General features: G+C 41.2%; 1 protein-coding gene across 3 annotated transcripts in view; it reads left to right on the plus strand.

The window, feature by feature from the left end:
* Positions 1-21,533, plus strand: part of KCNAB1 (potassium voltage-gated channel subfamily A member regulatory beta subunit 1) — a 453,996-nt gene that overhangs the window by 338,996 nt on the left and 93,467 nt on the right. For all 3 annotated transcript variants that reach the window (XM_036757675.1, XM_036757677.1, XM_036757676.1), the window contains exon 3: positions 19,556-19,593. In XM_036757675.1, coding sequence (XP_036613570.1) covers positions 19,556-19,593 — 38 coding nt within the window. The remainder of the gene's footprint in view (positions 1-19,555; positions 19,594-21,533) is intronic.

Here is a 21,533-nt window from a genome sequence, read left to right on the forward strand (position 1 = left end):
AAGAGCAACTATGCAGTGGATAGAGTGCTAGGCCTGGAGGCAGGAAGACCTGAGCTCAAATCCAGCCTCAGATACGTACTGGCTGGGACCCTGGGCAAGTCTATTAACCTCCATTTTTCTCAGTTTCCTCATCTGTAAAATGTGGATAATAACAGCACCTACCTCTCAGTGTTGTTGTGAGGATCAAATGAGATATTTGTAAAATACTTAGCACAATGTCTGACACATAGTAGGTACCACATAAATACTTATTCCCTCTCCTTCCCTTCTGACTGGCTGGTCTCTGGCAGTGTGGGTGACCATGGGCTAGTCACTTAACTTCTCAGTGCCCTAGACCATTGTGCTCCAAACTGTTTTGCCAGTGTTGTTGTTGTGTTTGTCCTTCATTCTCGAAAAGGACCATGGCATCAGGGAAATGATGACATGACTTCCAGTTGACTTTGATTTGAGTGAGGAAGGACTTGCAAGGTCACCAGCCTCACTTTCTCCCCCAGAGCCTTCTGGGTCCAGTGACCAGATATTCATCAAGAGGACTGGAGATGACCCAGGATGCAATGAGAGACCCTGGCCCTTTTAGGGTCCTTTTAGGTCCCTGCCCAAGCTCCACTTAGTGGCTGTATTTTAGGTCCTCCTGGCTTAGAGTGAATGTCAATGGTAACTATTTCTCTTTGGAACAGCAACCCTTGGGGTCTTCCCCTCCCAAATTGATTTTTTTCTTTCTTTTTTCTAATTAAAGGGGCCATCCCTTGACTCACTTCTTAAAGAGGCTTATTCACTGAATGGGCAGTACCTTCACTCTTTGTCAGTGTACTCCATCAGGGGCAGCTAGGTGGCACAGTGAGTAGAGCACCAGCCCTGAAATCAGGAGGACCTGAGTTCAAATCTGGCCTCAGACACTTGACACATGTACTAGCTGTGTGCCCTTGGGCAAGTCACTTAACCCCAATTGCCCTGCCAAAAAAAAATGAAAAAAACCATGTACTCCATCAGTAAAAACATTTTGTTTATTTGAAAGTTACACGCACATCCTACTGTACGGATATATTAAATCATGAAATGTGCACAAAAATACACTAAAAAGGAACTAAAGAAGCTATTTAAAACATTTTATTTATTAATGGCACAAAATTATTTTAATCTCACTAAAATAATAAGTTTCAGTGACCAGCTTGACTAAATATGCTTGATTATGTACAAAAGCATGTCCTGGCAAAGAGTGTAGACGTGTAAGTAATCATTTGAATGATTATTCCGTTATTTTGATCTATGTAGCTAGCCAAGCATGCCAATTTTTAAGCAGTTTTGTTGGAATATACATGGGATGATGATCAATAAATAGGTTATAAGTCAGTGAATATTTTGTTATTAATTAGAGTAATCACTTTTAGGACAGAGTTCTTCAGTGTATAGAACTCCGAGGTAAGGAAATTCCATCTCTTGATGCAGCCTTGCATCTTCTCGGTAGTTTAGAGACTTCAAGGCTTTCCTACAGCACTAAGGTTTTGACTTGTCCAGTGCCACACAGCCTAAATGAGTCAGAGGCACGACGTGAAACCATGGTCTTCTTGGCTCTAAGGCTTGCTCTCTGGTTACTAGGCCACACTGCTTCTCATATTTTTTTTTTTACTCATTTTTATATGGTTTCTCTGGTGGAGCTATTTCATTCCATACTATGGTTTATTTGAAAGTATGCATTGCCACTATTATGTTTTATTTGCAAAGCTTGCTTTAAACAATCACAGTCCAGCCAGGGAGCTGTTCTCCCAATTCTGTGCTCTCTCCTGCCACTGTCCAAAGCTGGGACGCACCCTCTCAACTCAAGCCTGGCAAAATGTATCTTTTTCCTCAGCAATCACCTTGGGAGCCACCTCTTCCCTGATCATCTGAGCTCTAAGCTCTGTCTCACCTAAGTTTTTCTTGAACTCTTTGTATCTCAATGTCAGTCATCATAGCCTAACCTGCAATGTACTTAATAGTGTACATATCCTAACTTGTAAACTCTATAATGACAGGGATTATATCTTTATTTTGTAGTCTTGGTTTGTAATAAATAAACATGTATTAATAGCATGCTATGGGCCAAGCAGGTGCTGGAGATATTCATAGGAAAATGAAACAATCTCTGTCCTCAAGGACCTTACATTTTACTAGGGGGAGACCACAGGTTCAAAGATGGATAAATACAGGATTTGTACAAAATTGATACACAGCAGTTGAGGAGGGGGGACACTAGCAACACGGGGGGATCAGGAAAGGCCTCTTGAAAGAGAGAGCAGTAGAACTGAGGCTTCAATTCAATAACCATTTACTAAGAGCCTAGTACATGCCAGGTTTGAAGGATACTAAGGGCTCAAGAGGTGGAGATGAGAAAGGTGAAGATTCCACATATGGGGGAAAACCTTTGCAAAGACTCAAAGAAAAGGATGGAATATCACATATGGGGAACAAGAAGTATGGCTAGAGCATTTAGTGCATGAGGAAAAGTCATGTTCAATCAGCCTGGAAACATAGGCTGGAATCCAGTTGGAAAGGGCATTAGACAACAAACAAAGGACATTGTATTTGATCCTCAATAGCAAGACAGTCACTGAAACTTGTTAAGGAAGGGAATGATGACATGGTCAGGTGCTGAAGGACTGCAGACAGTTCAGGAGTGAGGTGAGTGGAGCCATTTTCCTGGAATATCTCATGAATAGTATTGCAAAAAGCCAGGAGGGTGGGCAGTGGGGATTCGCTCTTTAACCATCAGTGTTCAAGAATGCTCCTCGGAATTGGTGAACTCAAGTAGACTAAAATTGCAATCCCAACTTGGACAGTCATTTCAGCTCTGGACAGTTCAGTGTTTTAAATTGCAATACTTCTTATGAAAAAGTGAATGTTGTAAGTGAATTATTCTAAATTTTTCATTGATGAAACAGTATATTTCCCCAGAGCCCATGTATTTTTAATACTTTTTAAAATAAAATTGTTTTTATAGACAGAATTACTGAAAAAAATATTTGCCTGTTGTAGGACAGCAGATGGCAAACTATAGTTTTGGAATTTTGCACATAGTGTCAGAGATAATTCTGTAATGACTGGTTTTGCATAATATTTTTTCTTTGTCAAAAGAGTGGAACATGCCATCAACTGGGGAATGGATGAAAAAATTATGGGTTAGTAATGTAATGAAATAACATTGCACTGTAAGAAATTATGAAAGAGACAATTTCAGAGAAACCTGGAAAGGCTCGTGTGAACTGATGCAGAGTGAAGTGAGCAGAAACAAAGGGAACAATTTATATAGTGACAACAACATGATAGACAAACAGCTTTGAAAGGCTTCATGAACTCTGATTGATGCAATGACTAAACATGATTCCAGAAGACTGGAAGTACCCACCTCCTGACATTTCTGTCACTGGAACTGAGTACTGGACTCGAGATGTAGAAAGACATACATTTTCTACAGGAACAATGCAGGAATTTTATTTTCTTGACTATGCAAATTATAAAGGTATTGATTTGTTTTTCCTAATAGGTGGGGAGGAAGAGAAATAAATGCTTATTAATTGAAAAAATATTTTAAAAGAAGGATAGAGCATGGACAAGTTACACCTGGTGAAGAAAATAAAGGGAAATGGCTTTAAGTGTCAAACAAAAAAAAACTTTAGATACAAAAATTAAATAATAGCTTAATTCTAGTGTTATTTCCAGAAGCATCTACATTCTTTCTTGATCAAATGACACTGCACCTTTGTCAAAGGGCTCATTTTCAAAAGCTGTATCTATGAAGAAAACAAATGCTTTCAATTACTTTTAAGTTTCAGTTATCAGAGGTGAACGAGAGAGAGATAATCCAGAAATTATTTGCATTTTTTCCTGCATTGTAGTATTCATGCCTCAGTGGCAGTAGCCTGCCTATGGAAAATCAGGAGTTAATTTTAGGTAATAAAAAATACAGAATTAGGCTGGTGATCCAGTAGTCTATATTGAACTGTGCTTTAGGGAACACCTGCAATTTCCATATTGCATGAATAATGCTATCTGGCACCAGTGGGGGAGATTTCTTCCTGACCCCATCTGGTTGCTGTATCCAACTTACACCCCATAGAGTAAGAATTGATGACCCTTGTAATTCTATCCCAGCAAACATGAATGCACACCCCTTTTCTAGTCTTCCTTTCAATATATATTTCAGCTAGGCAATTTCATATAGTCACTTTCTGATCAATATTTTTTTGGAGAAAGATTAATAGTACTGCTAAAAGGAAGGGCAAAGAGACAATGAATGAATGAAAAATAGTCTTGAAATAATGGTCTGTTACCCCCACTTTGATCATCAATGGCCCCAAGGAACATTATTGCTACCACAACTAGTCCAAGAATGATTTTAATATATGAACAAGGCATATAGAATTTCAAAATGTACTTCTAATGGTCAAAGACTGAAGTTTAATTCTGTCTCTATATCCCCAGCACCATTACCCTATCTCAGCCTCATTTATAAGCAAGCTTCTTTTTTCTTTTTGTCTGTGTTGTTGTTGTATTTGCTGCTGCTATTTGAGACTGGGTCTTACCATCTTGCCCTTGCTGGAAATGTAGCAGTCACTTTCAAGCCTGACCCACTGCTGACTGGGACAAAAGCTTTTAACTTTATCCATTTCCAATCCAGGGCGGGGAGACCATCCCTGGGGATTCTGATCTGCCTCTCCTCCCTTTCCCCCTCCTGGGGACTCACTCTATTGGTACAGAGTTTAGTGAAGATACCTCACTACTCCTACTGTAGGTCAGAGCAACTAAACTCAAGTGATCCAGCAGGCTCAGCCTCCCCAGCAGCAAGGATTACAGGTGTACATCACCACGTACAGCTCTACACCCAAATTTCTAAAAAGCAGAGTCTAAACACACTGCCTTCATTTCCCTACCACCCATTCACCCCTATCACATAACTTCTTCTCTTACCACTCTACTATAACCAGTTACCAATGGGCTCCTAATTGTCAAATTCAGTGCCTTTTTTGCTCTGTCCTCATCCCCACTGGCCTCCCACAAGAATCAGACACTATTTACCAGTCCAGTCTAGGTATTGAAGATACAATGACTAAGTAAAAAATAGTTCCTGCCTTCCTGGAGCTTCCATTCCACCGGTAGTATACAACCCATACAGAGATAACTAAACCTTGATTGGCAGTCTGCTATCAGGCTGGCTCCTTCTCCTCCTCCTCTTTCTATCATACATCCCTTTCCTTCACACTGAACATTTTCACTTTCTCACTTCAAAGAAACTCTGGAGAGGCCACCTACATCTCAGCCCAGTCCCTAGGAACAGAGACATATGACAAAAAGCTCCCCCAGCTTTCATTCCCTGAACAGTTGATGGATCCATTTAGGCTCACAGTTGGTAAAGAACTTATTCAGCTAATTATGGAGCAAAAAATTGGAGCTTTGCATGCCTAGCTGGATTGCTCCTCCCAGATACTATGGGGAATGCAGAACAATAGAGTAACCAGAAAGTAGACAGTTTTCAAAAAAATCACCTTATAGCATTTCTCTTTCCTGTAGACAGACCACCATTTTTGGTCAACACAGAGCTAGTAAGGTTTGTTTTCTAAGACTCACTGAAAGATTGAAAATTCTTATCCTTATAATATATCACTCAGAAGAACTGATACTAAATATTCCCAGGATTACATGATGTAGTTAAAACAGGCATAGATGAACTTGGAATCAGAGTACTGGGTATTTGTGTACTAGAATAAGTTGTCAGTCGATAAACATTTATTAAAGACCTACTGTGTGCCAGACAAGGATTGGAAATAGAGTTAGAATTCTCACCTTTTAACATCAGGGCGCTGCTAGCCATTTTCTGTTTGTATTCAATAAGAAGAAGAAAATTTTCTTAATAAGAAGGTACTGCTATGGATAATCCTCTGCTTGTTCTAGCAGTGACAGGCTGCACCCAATTCTACAGGATGCTGGAGGAAATGCTAAACTGATGTGATTCTGAGAAAGCTGGCAACCTTTATCCCCAGGCTTGAGATAGATAAATAGATATGGGGTGGGGTGTATGTACGTATGTATATATGTATCTGTATGTATATAGTACCCCTTGTATCTATGCATTTTATTTTATACATTGAAAAACATTCATCAGAGAAGGGGTCCACATGCTTCACCAGACTTTCAAAGTCATTCATGACACAAAAAGGATTAAGAATCCCTGCTCTGGGACAGCTAGGTGGCACTGACAGTAAATAGAGCTCTGACCCTGGAGTCAGGAGGACTTGAGTTCAAATCCAGCCTCAGAAACTTGACATTTACTAGCTGTGTGACCTTGGGCAAGTCACTTAACCCCAATTGCCTTGCCTTGCCCCCCCCAAAAAAATTCCTGTTGTAAGAGCCATAGCCTCTGTGGGTTTCTCCTGTCTCAGCATCCACCCTTCCTTCCATCCTGCATGCTTGGTTTGGATGCATTACTGCCTTCCTTCAAGTTCTACCTATAATCCCACCTTCTCCAGGAAGCCTTTCCCAATCCCCTTTCATTCTAGTGCCTTTCCTCTATTGGCTATTTCCTATTTCTCCTTTCTCTAACCTATTCATATATAGCACTTGCATTTTTTTCCTCCATTAGGTTGTGAGCTCCTCAACGGCAGGGACAGTCTTTTGCTTTTCTTTGTATCTCCAACACTTAGCACAGTGCCTGGCATATAGTAGGTATTTAATACATTCTTATTGACTATCAGTTCCTTCTCTGGATACAAATAGCACCTTTCTTCATATGTCCTTTGTAGTTAATTTGGGTATTTGTTGATTGACTGACCAATTACTGCCTCATTTGTCATAGTAGGGAGGAGGAGGCAGGAGAAACTACCCTACATTACACTGTAATTTGTGTAGGATATCTATATGCATTTATCCTTTATTCCTTTACTATACACTAAGCAATTTGTGCACAAAGATCATGTCTTCACAAAACTTGGTGTTTTCCAAACCTAGGACAGTGTTCTGCAAATATTAGATACTTAATAAATTTTTATTTTGAAGCATATTCTATTATTGCAGCTCTGGGTCCTTGGGCAAATAACAACACCTCTGAGTCTCATTTTTCTCATCTTTAAATTGGGGATAAGGATAGAGTAGTTGAGAGGATCAAGAAGGGTGATGAACATATAGCTCTTGGTAATGACAAAGTATGAATATGATTTTACTATAATAAGTCTGTATGATACATGTGAATTACTATCATATTTACTATTAATGGATAGATAAAACACAGTGTCCTTGAATAAGACATTTGTTCTCCCTGAGTCTCTATTGTTCCCTCTGTTAAGTAGGAATTCCATCACCAGAAGAACACTGAGACCTGTGGGTCATCTCTTTGAGAAACACCAACCATCTCCTTAGAAAAGAGAGGCTTTGATTTTCCATCAACTTTTTCTGCAACTTTCATTCCATTTCAGAGAATGGAGCTCTCTAATCTCAGCCATGGCTATTGATCTCAAATTGGACCACAAGGCTCCAGGGCCCACTATACTCAAATCCTATGGTAGCATCTCTCCTTGGATAAGTCCTTAGAGAAAAAAAGAGCAAGGCAGGGAACTGGACCCTCAGGCCCCAAATCTGGACTTGATGCTATTAAAGTGGAAAGATTTTCATGAAGATGTGAAGGCTTGGATGGAAATAAGTCTGCTTTTTAGTCTTTAGGCATTGTTAAAGAGGCGGTAGGGCTGGGGTAGGGAAGAGTACAACACTGTGGTCAGGGTGAGACAGAGGAAAAGAGCCAAAGATCCCTTAGGACATCAGTGACATTTTAAGAAGGGGAGCTTGCCCTATTACTGAAGGGTAGAATATTCTATCTTGGCTCAAAATAGAACTCAGGATAATGAGTTTCCCCTTAAGCTCTTCCTTCTTCCAAACTCCCCTCTTACCCTCGAGGACACCACCAGCCCACAACCTCAATGTTCCCCCATTCCATGCAATATCTTGTCATTTTACCTTGACATCTCTCAAGGATGTCCTATTGACTCCACTCACCTAGCCATAGCTCTTGTTTCAGGCCCTCATCACCTCATCACTCTTTGTCTGAACTACCGAATTAACCTTCTAATTAGTCTCCTTGTCTCTCCCCACTCAGTGGCCAAGGTGATTTTGTTCTAGAGCATAGATCTGGTCTATACCACTCCTTGGCTCCAAGACTTCCAGTGGATCCCTGTTGCCTTGAGAATTCAATCTAGACTTCTCTGATTGGCCTCATAAGTCTTTCCAAGCCTCCCCCTATCTTTCTAGTCTTCTTCCACTCTGATACCCTCCACACATTCTACGATTTAGCAGCGGTGTTCTATTACAAGTCCTTGAAAAGGACACTCCATCTCTTATCTCCGCACATTCGGACTGGCCCTAAATACTCTGCCCCCCTCACCTCCACCTTTGGTTTCTCTGGCTTCCTTCAAGACTCAGCTCAAACTCCATCTTTAGCAAGGGGCTTTTATCAGCTCTGCCTACCTCCCCACCGCCACCTGCTAGTTCCTTCCCTTCTCAGGTGGCTTTTTGCCCACTCTTTATAATCTCACACGTAACTACTTATTTACATGTTGTCCCCCCCATTAGAATGTATGCCCCTTGAGGGCAGGTATTGCTTTAGCCTTTCTTTGTATCCCCAGCTCTTAATACAGTGCTTGGCACATAGGAAGTACTTCATAAATACTGGTTGACTGACTGACTGGTCACATGGTCAGCGAAAGAGCCAAGCCAAAGACCAATAAAATATTTCATCAGTACCATGCACTGGAATGAAATTGTTGGCTCCATGAGAACCAGAGAGCCATTAGAACATAAGCTCCTTGAGGGCAGGCAATCTTTTTTATCATTCTTTGTATCCCCAATATTTAGCACAGTGCCTGACATATTGTAAGCTCTTAATAAATATTTTAATTGATTGATTGATTGATAAGGGAAATAGTGGCTCCAGCCATTCAAAGGGCAGTCTTCACAAGTCACGGGAACTTGTAGCCAGATGATCTTTCAGTGATGCCCAATTCTATTCCAGTCCTATACTCCTAGCATGATTAGTGTTGCCTTTCCTGTAGTCCTCTTTCAACATCATGTCATACAAGGGATCATCAACCTTAGTCAGGCAAGAAGCATTTTTTAAAGGCTTACCATGTGCTAGGCACTATGCCAAACAGTACGGATACAAATATAGAAAAGAAAGATAGGGGCAGCTAGGTGGCACAGCGAGCAGAGCACCAACCCTGGAATCAGGAGGACCTGAGTTCAAATTCAGCCTCAGATACTTGATACACTTGGGCAAGTCACTTAACCCCAATTGCCCTGCCTTCCCCCTCCAAAAAAAGAGAGAAAAAAAGAAAAGAAACACAGTCCCTACTCTCAAAAAGCTTATGATCTGAAGTAGTAATCAAAGTCAACTCTAACAGAGTCCTACCATGCCGTCAACATCTCTGTCCAAGTCCATCCACTCTCATTCCACTACATCATGGTCCGAGGAAACATGTAGCACAAATGGGTGATGAATGTGCAAACCTTTAACCCAGTAATTCTCCTACTGGGCCAAGGCAATTAAAGCCAGAGGGAAACATCCCACAGATAAAAAAATATTTAGGGCAGCCTTTTTTATAGAAGCAAAGAAATGGAAGGAAGGTGGTGCACCTGAATGGTTCAGTCCATTGGCTGAACAAACTGTAGTCTATGAAGTAATGGAATATTACTGTGCCATTGAAAAATGAAGACTATGAGGAAGTCAGAGAAACTTAGGAAGACTTGTATGATCTGATTCAGAGAGAAATAAGTAGAACCAGGAGAATGGCACATACAGTGATGATAATAAGGTAAAGGATCTTGGAGCAAAAGATCCCAGAGCTCTGCTCAGTACAATGAGCAATCCTGACTCTAGAAGTCTGGTAACAAACCATGCCTCCCACCTCTTGGTAGGGAAGATGTGGAGTGTGGGTGCAGAATGTGGTACACATGTGCAGACCTAGTCAACATGTTGATTTGTTCTGCCTGAATATTCTTGTTTATTACAAGTGAGAGCCCTCTTGGGCTCTTTCCAAAGAAGGAAGTGATTATCATGTAACAGTTTCAAAACAGGGAAGACACGGCAAAACAGAAACCATCCCTTAGCATATCACTGACATAGCTCATCCTGGAAAACCAAAATCCTGACTCCTGGTTAAATTTCTATGGCCCAACAGTTCTGCTAGTCTGAGACATAACTAGGGCGGAACCACTAGGTTTTGCTAAGTGCAGAAACTCTAGAAGACAGTGAAAGCAATCATCCTGTGGTAGGCTTCCTTCTAGTGGTGTGCTGGTAAAAAACTGACTGGGGGTGGGGGATGGGGAGGGAATATGCACAGGAAACACTTGTAAGTTTAATATGCATTATTAACATTTTCTCCACAACTTTTTTCAGTCAGACAATCAACAGAATAATAAACCAAGCCCTGATTTGTAGCGTACACTTGTTTCCAAGGCAAAAATTCAACAATCAGCTACCATTATTCTGTTTCCCTGGGCTCCAAAATACCCCTGCTTCCTCTCCCTTCTGAAAAATGCTATGTTCTGAGGCATACTCCATCCAGGACAAACTATACTCCTATTTCACCACCTGTCCCAAATGCAGAAATTGCTAGGGCCAGCTCAGTGCTTGATAATAATTCTGGATTTCCCACTGCATCCTAATAAATTTTGCAATTTAGCATGACGTTTTATTTCAAAGTTCAATTTCCAGAATTGAATTGAATGGAGTTTCTTAAGAACTAAGATGTATAAGTGTATTGGGATTTTTTAATGTAACATTTTTCAAACATTGGGTACAACAATGTTTTCTTATTAGATTGTGGATTTTTTTTTTTGAAAACTGGGCTAGAGAGCAAAGGGATTTGGATCCCTCATCAAGAATGAGGGCTGTATTTATGCTTTTTTAAAAAGCAAAGAGAAAAATGTATTCTTTGAATAATTGAAACACTAGCTCATGGCCGAACATCACATTTATATTGTAATCTGCGATTCTTCCCTCAAGCATTTGGTCATTTCTAGAGCACAGAGTAGTAACAGTAGATAGATGGTGCCCATTAAAAACAAACAGCTGAAATAAGTTAGATTTCTTATGTCTGAACACTAAAATGTTTGGAGAGTAATAGAGGGGATTTGTAAATGTTTTCTTTTTTTCATCTGTAGGTATTCTTAATTATTCCTTATTTATTTTCCTATTTCTTTTCTTAGGCTTTGATTTTTTCTAAATCTTAAAAAAAGTACACGAAAGGGAAGTTCATTTCTATTCAATTGAATTTAATAAACCTTTCCCAAGAGCCTGTCACATGTAAGGAAGTTCTAGACATGCAAGACAAAAACAAAACAGCCCTGGCTCTTAAAGAGTTTCTATTCTGCAGAAAGGATAAAAGTGACATGGAATAGTGGGAGGAGCACAGACAAGAGTCAGAGGACATGGGTTCAAATCTCGGCTCTGTCACTTTCTAGCTCTAAGCCTAGCTTCAGTCTCTGACTCACTCTGAAACTCAGTTTTCTCTTCTATGAGCTCTGAGACCATTTCCAATACCAAATCTAGACCCCATACAGACATGTACATAAATGAAGAAACACAGAGTAGTTTTGGGAGCGGGAAGAGGACAGGATTAATGACTCAGAAATCAGGAAAGGTCTCATGTGGGAGATGGTGCTTGAGATGAGTTTTCAAGGAGGCCTGAGATTCTAAAAGGGGATAGAGGAGAGAAAAGGCATCCCAAGCCAGAGAGCCAGGAGATGTCAAGACGTGTGTGTGGAACATCAAGTGGACCTGCTGGACTGGAATGTACCGTGTGTGAGGTGGGAGGCATGTGAAATCAGGCTGGAAAGACTGGCAGACACTTTGGAGCCCTCCTTTGAATGGTCTGTGGGATCTAGTTAAAGCCATAAACATCCATGAGCTCTGAAGAAGGATTTCAAAGAACTGTTCCGAGATATTCTGTCATCCTTTGTTACAAAGCCATCTCCTCGTCTTCCCTTTTGCTAAGAACAAACAGTTCCTTACCTTGGAATTGGAAAGGAATCTATTTCCTCCTCAATTTATCCCCCACCCCTCTCCCAGCTCATGGTGTGTTTTTGATGTCTTGTCACACACACACACACACACACACACACACACACACACAATCATGCAAACTCACACACACTCATACACACCATTGTACCAAATATCATTTCCTAAGCAGCACATTCCTGATGTATGAAGAAAAGATGGCTATTTTAAATCCTTCCCAAGAACCGAGATTTGACACAGATTTTTCAGGACTTAAGAAACCTGAAAGGGAGGTGACCTTGATTGCTAAACCTCTACATGGTATTCCTGCAAAGAAGTTTATTTTCCCTGCTTCTCTCCCCCTTTTTTCCCTCCTCCTCTTCTTCCTCTCCTCCTCTTCCTCCTCCCCCCCTCCTCCTCACCCTCCTCTTCCTTTTCCTCTTCCCCTCCCACTCCTTCTTCTCTTCCTTCTCCTCTTCTCCCCTCCTCCTTCCCCCTCTTCCTCCTTCTCCTCCTCTCACCCTCCTCTTCATTTTTATTCTCAGTGATTTTACTTTGCTTCATCTGAGGACAAGACTCAAAAGTAATTACTGGAAAGACCCCAGCCTTTTCACTTTAATTCCAGATCCCCTTCTTAGAAGAAGGTGATATCTCTGAATTGGTAAACACAAAGAAATTGTGATTCTAACAACAGGAGAGGAGGGGCTTCCAGTGGGTGTTGATCGGGCCCGATTAGAGCTCTGTGTTCACTTCCCCCCGAAGTTAAACCTTCCCTATGCTTCTTGCAGGAGTTCTCCACAAGAATAGAAAGGAGGGAGGCACGCTGATGATGCCCGCTGCTTCTATGCCCACTGGCAACTTGCCCCTAAGAATTAGAGTAATTTTGAACACAGACAGGTCACTTGGCTTCCTCTTGATCATCATCAAGATGCCAAAGAATTTTTGTCATGAACATTTAAAAAAAAAACAGTCCCATAGAATAAACACTGGACCTGTCATCATTTCAGAAGGTAAAAAGGGCTAGAGTTGTTTGAGGAGCTCCACTCAGTAACGAGTCTCCCAGGAACATAGAGAGGAAGTGTTTTTTCCTCCCTCAATTACTCAAAGTGTTAAGTCAAACCTGCTGTGAATTGATTCTGCCTCAAACATTTACTACCCTTATGACCCTTGACAATCCTTTAGCATCTCTGAGTTTCCTCAGCTGTAAAATGGGCATGACAATAGTGTGAATAATAATATATTAAGTGTTAAAGCAATATAAATTCTAGCTGTTATTTATTACTATCATTATTGTTATTATTATTATAATTAAGGTGAGGTGAGGAAGGCATTCCAAGCCTAGGAGACAGCCAAATGTCATATATGTGCAGTGTATAGAGTGTGGGCTTGGAGTCAGGAAGACCTGAATTCAAAGATTTCCCCAGCAAGCTGGATATCTTCCTCTAGATGTTTTATACACGAATACCAGGGCAGTACCTGGGCAATCATCTGTCATTCTCGGTACATAATTAGATTGCTTTGGTTTTCTGCTCATACATCTCCTGGATGGCATTCTTTATACCACTTCTTGCACACAAGTCATTGCCAGCAATAGGCTGTGGCTTACTTACATCCACCATGTGTCTCTCCACAACCCTTTGGTTCACTTGCAGATTTGATTCTTGGGAGACTGGTGTCCTGTGATCCACAGCCATAGGACATCACCGAGAAAATGCTGGTGTTAAGATGAGGTTTGGTTCCAGGGAGACTCATGAGACTTCTGAAAGCATGCTTAATGTTCCAAATGCAAGCCAGCATGATGTTTTCTTGTTCTTCCATTCTGGAATTAGCTCAGTCTCCATCTGCAAAGCCCCTTTGAGATGTAAACACTGAGTGACCAACTCAATGAGCTGCCCATCCAATTGCATGTCATATTCTAGACAGTAGGCATTTATCATCCATCTGTTTTTTCCTGAGTGGATTGTTAATCTGATTTCTTTTGAGTGGCTCTCCTCCAAGCTAAATATCCTTAGGCCTTCACTTAAGCCTGATATGGCACAAACTTGAAACCCACCACCATTCCAATTGTCCTCTACTAGCTTCTATCTAGGTTATCAATAATCTTTCCAAGATATGGGACCCAGAATTGAACCTAATACAGCTCCCATGGTTTGGCTTGAGCAAAGTATATCAAGACTATCACTGCCTTAGTCCTATATACAGTGCCTCTCAATGTCAACTAAGACTACATTACTTTTCTTTGTTACCATATCTAACAGTTGACTCATATTAAGATTGAAATTCATTAATACCCTAACATTTTCAGACAAATTAAAAATGCATTCCCCATCTTATACTTTTGAAGTCGACTTTTGAACAAAAGCACTCAGGAGGGTACTTTGAATAGCCAAAGGGACCTAAAATAATTCATTTTCTTTAATGAAAAGCTTCATCACCATATTTAAAATGGGAGTAGTGACTTTCGTAGCTTTCACCCTTCCTCCGAGGTCCAGAGGGAGGACCAATGGACCACTGGGCCAATTACACCTTTGTCTCATGCAATCCCTAGCCCTTCTTTGCATATCCTGCATTGTTATTTAAAGCTATTGTCAAGAACACAGGTGTCAGAGCATATGTGAAGTCAGAGCCAGGTTACTGCACAGAAAGGTGGGTAAGATAGCTGATGGAAAGGCTTGGTTGTGATTCCATTTCTTAACTCTGGCCAGATGCTCATTAGCAACATCTTGGAAGCCAAAAAAGAACCCCTAGCCCCAGCAGCTTGGTTCCAAAAATAAGGGACAGGCTTATAATGGGAATACTGGCAGATGCAAAAAAGATTGGAGAAGAACAATTTTTCTGCATCATGTGAAAATGATTGGGTGGTGGTGAGAGTTGGGGAATGAGGAACGAGATTGAAAGCCAAGAATAGCATTGACTCTTTGACCCAAGACTTTGCTTCATTGGAGGCATAGAGAGGTGGTAGCAGAAGGGACTAGAACTTCTTTGAATATATTTTTGATACATAACTATAGAAAACCAAATCCTAGGTCCCTAGAAGGCATTCCTAGACTCCCTGTCTTCTGTATCCAGCCTCCCAAGGGAAAGACATGGTTATTTCATGACTTTTGACCACTAGAGGAAGTGAAGGAAGAGAATCTATAGTGTCTATGTGTGCCCTGTTTTTGACAGAGCTTTCGACAGAGCTTCCTGGGACCTTTCTCAGAGCTAGAGTCTGCAACAGATGGCACCATACTGATGGCCTTGGGCAAATCACTGTTTTCTGGGCTTCAGGTTTTTTCCGTCAAAGAAAGGGGCTTAACAGGGTCGTCCCTAATACCCCTTTCAGTTCTAAAACTTATGCAAAAACCAAAGATTGGGAAGTCCTCTGGGAAGTCAAGGAAGGAAAGGACCCCACTTGGAAAGTTTTCCCAGAGCTGGATTTATGGGAGTGGTTTTCCATGAGCCAGTATATCCATGTTCACCAAAAAAGGCACAGACTAGTGGGTAGAAAGAACAATGTGGTAGGAAATGATGTGCAAGGTGAATAAACAGAATGAATTGTGCCATGAAGTTGAGGCTCTGAGACCCCAGAATTAATGAATTTCAGACTTAGAAGGGACCTCAGACTCTGCCTAGTCCAACCCATACTCAAGGGGGAAAAGTCCCTTTACATCACAGTGGGGAAGTGATTATCCATTGTCTCCTTTAAAGATTTTCAATGTTTTGTTTTATCAAGCTTCAGTTTACCTCTTTGTAACTTCTGGTCACTTCTCCCAGGTCTACCTTCTCTGGCCATACAGAATACATCTAATCATTCTTCCCTAGGAAGGTCTTCTAAGTACTTGAAGATAACAATCCTGTCTCCCCTAAGTCTCCTCTTCTCCAGCCTAAATAACCCCAGGTCCTTTCAAAAACTCTTCACAAGAATGAGCTCAAGGCTTTTGACCAATCTGGTTATGCTCCTTTGCATGTGCATTAGTATATCAGTGGCCTTCCTGAAATGTGTTGCCCAGAATTGAACACAAAACCCGTATGTGGTCTGCTCAGGACAGAGTGTGGCAGAACCATTACCTCCTCACTGTTGGAATTTCTCTTAATGTTGCCTCAGATCACATCTTTGGATATCACATCACCCTGTAAGCCTGCAGTCCACTGAAACTCCTGGGCTTGCCTATGGTCACAGAGCTAGGAAGTATCTGAGGCCATATTTGAACTCAGGTCTTCCTGACTCCAGGCCCAGTGCTCTAACCACTGCACCACCTGGCTACCTAGTACTCTAAATGCTGTTCTTTCATATCCTTTTCTGAGACTTTGCACGGGCTGTCCCCCATGCCTTGAATGCCCTCCTAGCTCATCTCCTTTTAAAATCCTTCGCTTTCTCCAAGCTCAGTTCAAGCACTATCTCTTTCAGGAAGCCTCTCTTGGTTCTCTAGTTGCTATAGCCTCTACCCCAGAAATGACTTTATATAAATTGTATAAAGGAAGTATAAAATTATATAATTATAGAAAGGGAACAAAAGGATGAGGGAAGGGAGGGAGGAAAGGAAGAAAGAAGGAAGGAAGGAATGAAGGAAGGAAGGAAGGAGGGAGGGAGGAAGGAAAGAAGGGAGGGAGGGGGGATCAAATGAGATGATGAATGTAAAGCACTTTGTAAACCTTAAAGCGATATTATATATATATATATATATATATATATATATATACACACATATATGTCAGCTATTATCATTATTCTCCTGATAGCTAGACTCAGTTTTAAGTAGTTATTGAGCTTGCCTGTCAAAGCAAGATATCTGTGGCATGATAAGAATCACAAGCACTATTCCCAGACTTGCTTACAATTATTCAGATTTCCTTTTATCTGAACAATTATAAGCAAGTCTGTTTCATATGGATACTGTAGTGACATGCTCTGCAAACCTGACAGTTTTCTTTATGAAATAAACATCACATCTAAACATCCCAAGTATTCTTTGTTCAGGGGCTGAACAGTCTCTTTGAACAGTAAACACCCAATTATGGCCGGCTCCTTGAGTGAGAAGACAACAAGCCTTACTGTGAAACCCGACGTGGTAACCAGGTAACAAAGAACAAAAGACAATTGTACCAGGCTCCCCATTTTCTTGTCTTCTTTCCCATCTTACCAGAAGTTCCTCTGCATCATGTGGTATGAAGACAAAAACAGTGATGCATGGGCCATTGGGTGATCAAGGGATCCCAGTCTGGCATTTGAACTCCTTTGGAAAGCACTGTAACCTTTCCTATTGTAAGCACACTGTGCTAAAAATAAAAATAAAAATGACTAATAATAATGATACCTTTAGAAATAACAAGTGTCAGGCTAAGAAAGCTAACTTCTCTAAAACAACATTGCCCATAATTTGAATCTTAGCAATGAAATAGATATAAGCAACCTTGGGGATCGTGGAAGTTTCTTCTCACTAGGAACTGAATAAGGATTTTTAAAATGATCACAAAGGAGCTTAGTAAAAACTGTTACCTAATATCTGGCCAGCTGCTGTTTATCTTTTCCTCTAACTTGAAACTTTCTGATTATAAATATGAACCATCTTTTTTTAAATTTGGTCAGTCATGTCCCTTTCCAAGCACCCCAAGTCATATCTGTTCTTCCACCCTCCTCAACCAAGCAACTAGAGGAAAAGATCCTCTCTAATTCTAAGGAGGAAGGAGGAAGAGATGTTTGTATGGCCAAGACTTGGCCATCATCAGAGGTTACTTCCTGAGGGAGCCCTGAGGACCTGAAGGTGTGAAATTTACCTGAGAGTCCTCGAGAGAGAGATTAAACTTCAGGTCAGGGAGGACTCGGCATGGTGCCATGGAAAGAGTGATGAACTTGGAGTCTAAGGACCTAGGTTCAAATCCCAGTGCTTACATTTACTGCCAGTGTGACCTTGGACAAGTCACTTCACTCACTGAGTCTGAGTTTTCTCATCTGTAAAATAAGAGGTTGAGCTACATGGCATCTAACTCCTCAGCTTTAGATCCTGGATCCTCTGTCTCAGTCAGACTAAGCATCCTTGACTAACTTGGGTCATTTGGCCAAGTGCTTAAAATACATTTTATGATTTTAAAGACATTGTTTAGAAACTGTTCTGGTATTTTTTGTGGATTGCTTTAAAGCAACAGAAATAAAGAGATTAGGCAGACAGACATTGGTAAATAGTACACATGGTAATTCCTTCCACGGGATTTTTTGTTTGTTATCCAGCACTTTGGGTCCCTAAGACCCCTGAAGAACAGAATGTTACATAACCACACACTCTTAATCCTAGGATTTGGATTGGAATTGGAAATCCAAAAAACATAATTAATTTGGAAACATTCTGAAATGCAAAATTGCAAACCTCTCTACAAGATCTCTTTATCGAGCTTTTGCAAGTGGTGTCCATCTCCTGAGAAGCAGAGCCTTCTCTCTGCCATCCTCAATGTTCTGCTTCAAGTATCTTTTCCTAAGGGATTTCTAGAGATTGGGATTTCGAATGCTAAAATCATCAGGGAGGTCAAACACCCCAAGAGCCTCTGCAGTTTCCTCAAGTTCTAGGGATGGAACCCAGGACTCCTCGGCTAGTAGGAAGGGCCTGGAGTGCCTCCAGGTGTTGTCTTTTTGATGGTGGCTTTGAGCGAGTTTAGTCTGGGCTCACACAGGGCAGTGAGAGCAGCCACAAAAAGACATCCCTTCAATGCTCCTTTCCCTTCTCTTGGCCTTTCCAATTATCTTCCAACGCTCTTCTACAAGCTCTGGGCTTCAAATGCATTTTTTTTCTGTCCTGGTTAGCTGTCTGTGGGGGAGTTCTATGGGGGAACGGATAGAAAGTTGGGTCTGAGACAAGAAGACTTGGATTTATGTCCTGCCTCTGATACATACTGACTTTGTGGCCCTGAGCAAGTGAATTAAGTTCTCAGTACCTTCAGGCAACTCTCTAAGGTTACAGGTTGTTGGGAAGGTGCTGGCAGGCCTCTGAGAAGGAGATTCCTCCTCTGGGATTCCCCTAAAACAACGAAATCACGGGTCCATTTCTTTCCCTATTCGCTCTGATGTAATTCCTACAGAGTCCTTATCCTCAATCTCGGTTCCTCATGTGCATTTCTGAGGGTGGAGCATTTCAGAGAAAATCTCCCAGTCTTTGCTACTCGCTGAATTTTAAGAACCCAAACCTGGAGCCTGGCCACTCTGTTGCCTCTTTCAGGATGGAGGTTCCAATTCAGCAGGAGCACCACCTAATGCAGAGAGCCCACTCTGGCTCCTTCCTCTGGGGGGAGGCTTTAAAGAAAGAGAAAAGGAGAAGACAGAACATGGGGAGTCCAGGAAGGGGCCACATAAGCCCATTAACCTTGTCTTCCCTTTCAGAGCTGTCAGCAGGACAAGAGGGAGCGCTGTGGGCCAAGTGGGTCTGTAGCCATCCCCTCTCACTGTAGAGCTAACAGCCAGTTCCAACATCAGCAATGAACTCTGTGAAAAAGTAATCTCCTTTCATTACACTCAGCTCTGGATTAAGAAAATCGTAGTAAATAATCTGTAATTTTGTGTTGTTTTTCCAGGAACATGGGTCACTTTTGGAGGTCAAATTTCAGATGAGGTAAGTCACTTTTGCTTTCCATTAAAAAAAGGTAATCTGAAAATAATGTCGATCACAATACTGCAGAGAGCTCTAGAAGGCATCTAGTTCCAGTCTGCTAGAGTATTGGATAGTGGGATATTTCTGTAAGACAAAATAGCTGAATATAATTCATATATGATATACTGCTTTCTCTTGCTTTGTTCATTTTGCAAATTGTCATGAATATATGAAGCTTCTGTGGTTTTGTTACCATGGTGGTACTCCTATTGTGGGAACTCCCTCCATCAGTACAGATCACAACCCTCTACCACAAGCCCTCAGAGTTACTTGAGGTACATAGAGATTAAGGGAACTAGGTTACACAGTTAGTATTAGAGGTAGAAATGGGAAAGCAAATCTTCAAGACTCCAAGCTCTGCACTCTCAACGTTACAACAGACAACTCCAGTTTTGCAAATTTGCAATTAATAACATTTTCAGACTGGGGGCAAATAAAAATGTAACAAGTTACTCTAGCCTGAGTATAGGTCTAGGAATGTGATAGTAAAAGTTTAACAACTGAGTGGGGGGAACATGCAACATACTTTTAAGTTTAATCTGCACTATTAACATTTTATACATCATTTTATTAATCCCAGACAATTGACAATAAACTAAACCATGATTAGTAGCATTTGTCAATTTCTGAGGTGTAAATACATAGAAAATTTAACAATCAGCTCTCTTGAACTGGTTCAAGCTGGCTCTAGCATACTCATGGATGTACCTGACCTTAAGCAAACATGAACTATGAAAATCCGGATTTAAAAAACAGGCCAATGGGAAAGAAAGTAATTTTTTTTTCATTTTGTTTTATTTTGTTTTACCTTAGGAAAGGATTCTTTGCTTTACAGATGGAATTTATCATAGTTGTCCTTAAAAAGTCACCTCCTCTCACTAAGAACTCAAGTGAGCTCAGGCTAACGCTGCACCCCAGTGCCCAGCGGAGAGTGTCAGAGGTGCTGTCCTTCAAGGAAGCCACTGGCATCTCCCCAGCATCTGTATCTTTTTTCTCTGCGCCTGGGTGGGGAAGCCAACTTCCCTGACCTCCAGAAACAAGAGTGGACAGAATACAGCCAAAAGGAGGGGGTTGGACTTGGTACCTTCCATAGTTACTTCCAGCTCCAGATCTATAGTTCTACAACACAAAGGGCCCCATGGACTCCACTGCAGGAGGTAAAAATCCACGGGCTTTAGAGTGAGGCAACCTGGATTTGATGCCCAGCTCTGTCCCTTATTCCCAGTGTAATATTGGCCGAGTCACTGAATCTCTCTTGTTCCTCATCTATAAGAGAAGGTTGAACTAGATCATCTCTAAACACCCTTCCAACTCGAAATCTGTTATCCTGTAATCCAAGGATGCACAGATTTGTAAACGAAAGCCGAAGCAGCCAAATGACTGCAAACGTTCAGTTTGGTGCTGACCTCACTCACCATGCAAGGCCCTTTGTCCAGAGCCAGGCAGAGGTGTGAGGGAAGTGTCAGGGTGAATTCAGACGGCTTAGTCCTGGTAAGTTCAGGGATTGGGATAGAAAAGTCAATGAGAGCGTGACTCCACGGACCCCAAATAGTCAACAAATAGAAAAAAGAATGGTCCAAAGTTAATGGTTTGCCATATTTAGCAAGTATGTTGTGGGACAGTGTGATGCTTATGGAGGAGACAATGAGAATCTTTTCCTTTTGGAGTACAGGGTCATACTATAAGTTCATCTTCTTTACAATTGCCCAGTGCTTTTCCTTCTTGCAGTTGTTCCTCAGAAAATAAAGGAATATATATTTACACACACACACACACACACACACACACACACACACACACCTTTTGTCTCTATATCCCCATGGTCTAGCACCAACCTAGAGCAGCCTTACACATAGCAGATGAAAGACAAATGTTGGGTCAGTTGGCACCTAGTCTAACAT

The sequence above is a fragment of the Trichosurus vulpecula genome, chromosome 4, assembly GCF_011100635.1.
Source record: "Trichosurus vulpecula isolate mTriVul1 chromosome 4, mTriVul1.pri, whole genome shotgun sequence".
Taxonomy (NCBI): domain Eukaryota; kingdom Metazoa; phylum Chordata; class Mammalia; order Diprotodontia; family Phalangeridae; genus Trichosurus; species Trichosurus vulpecula.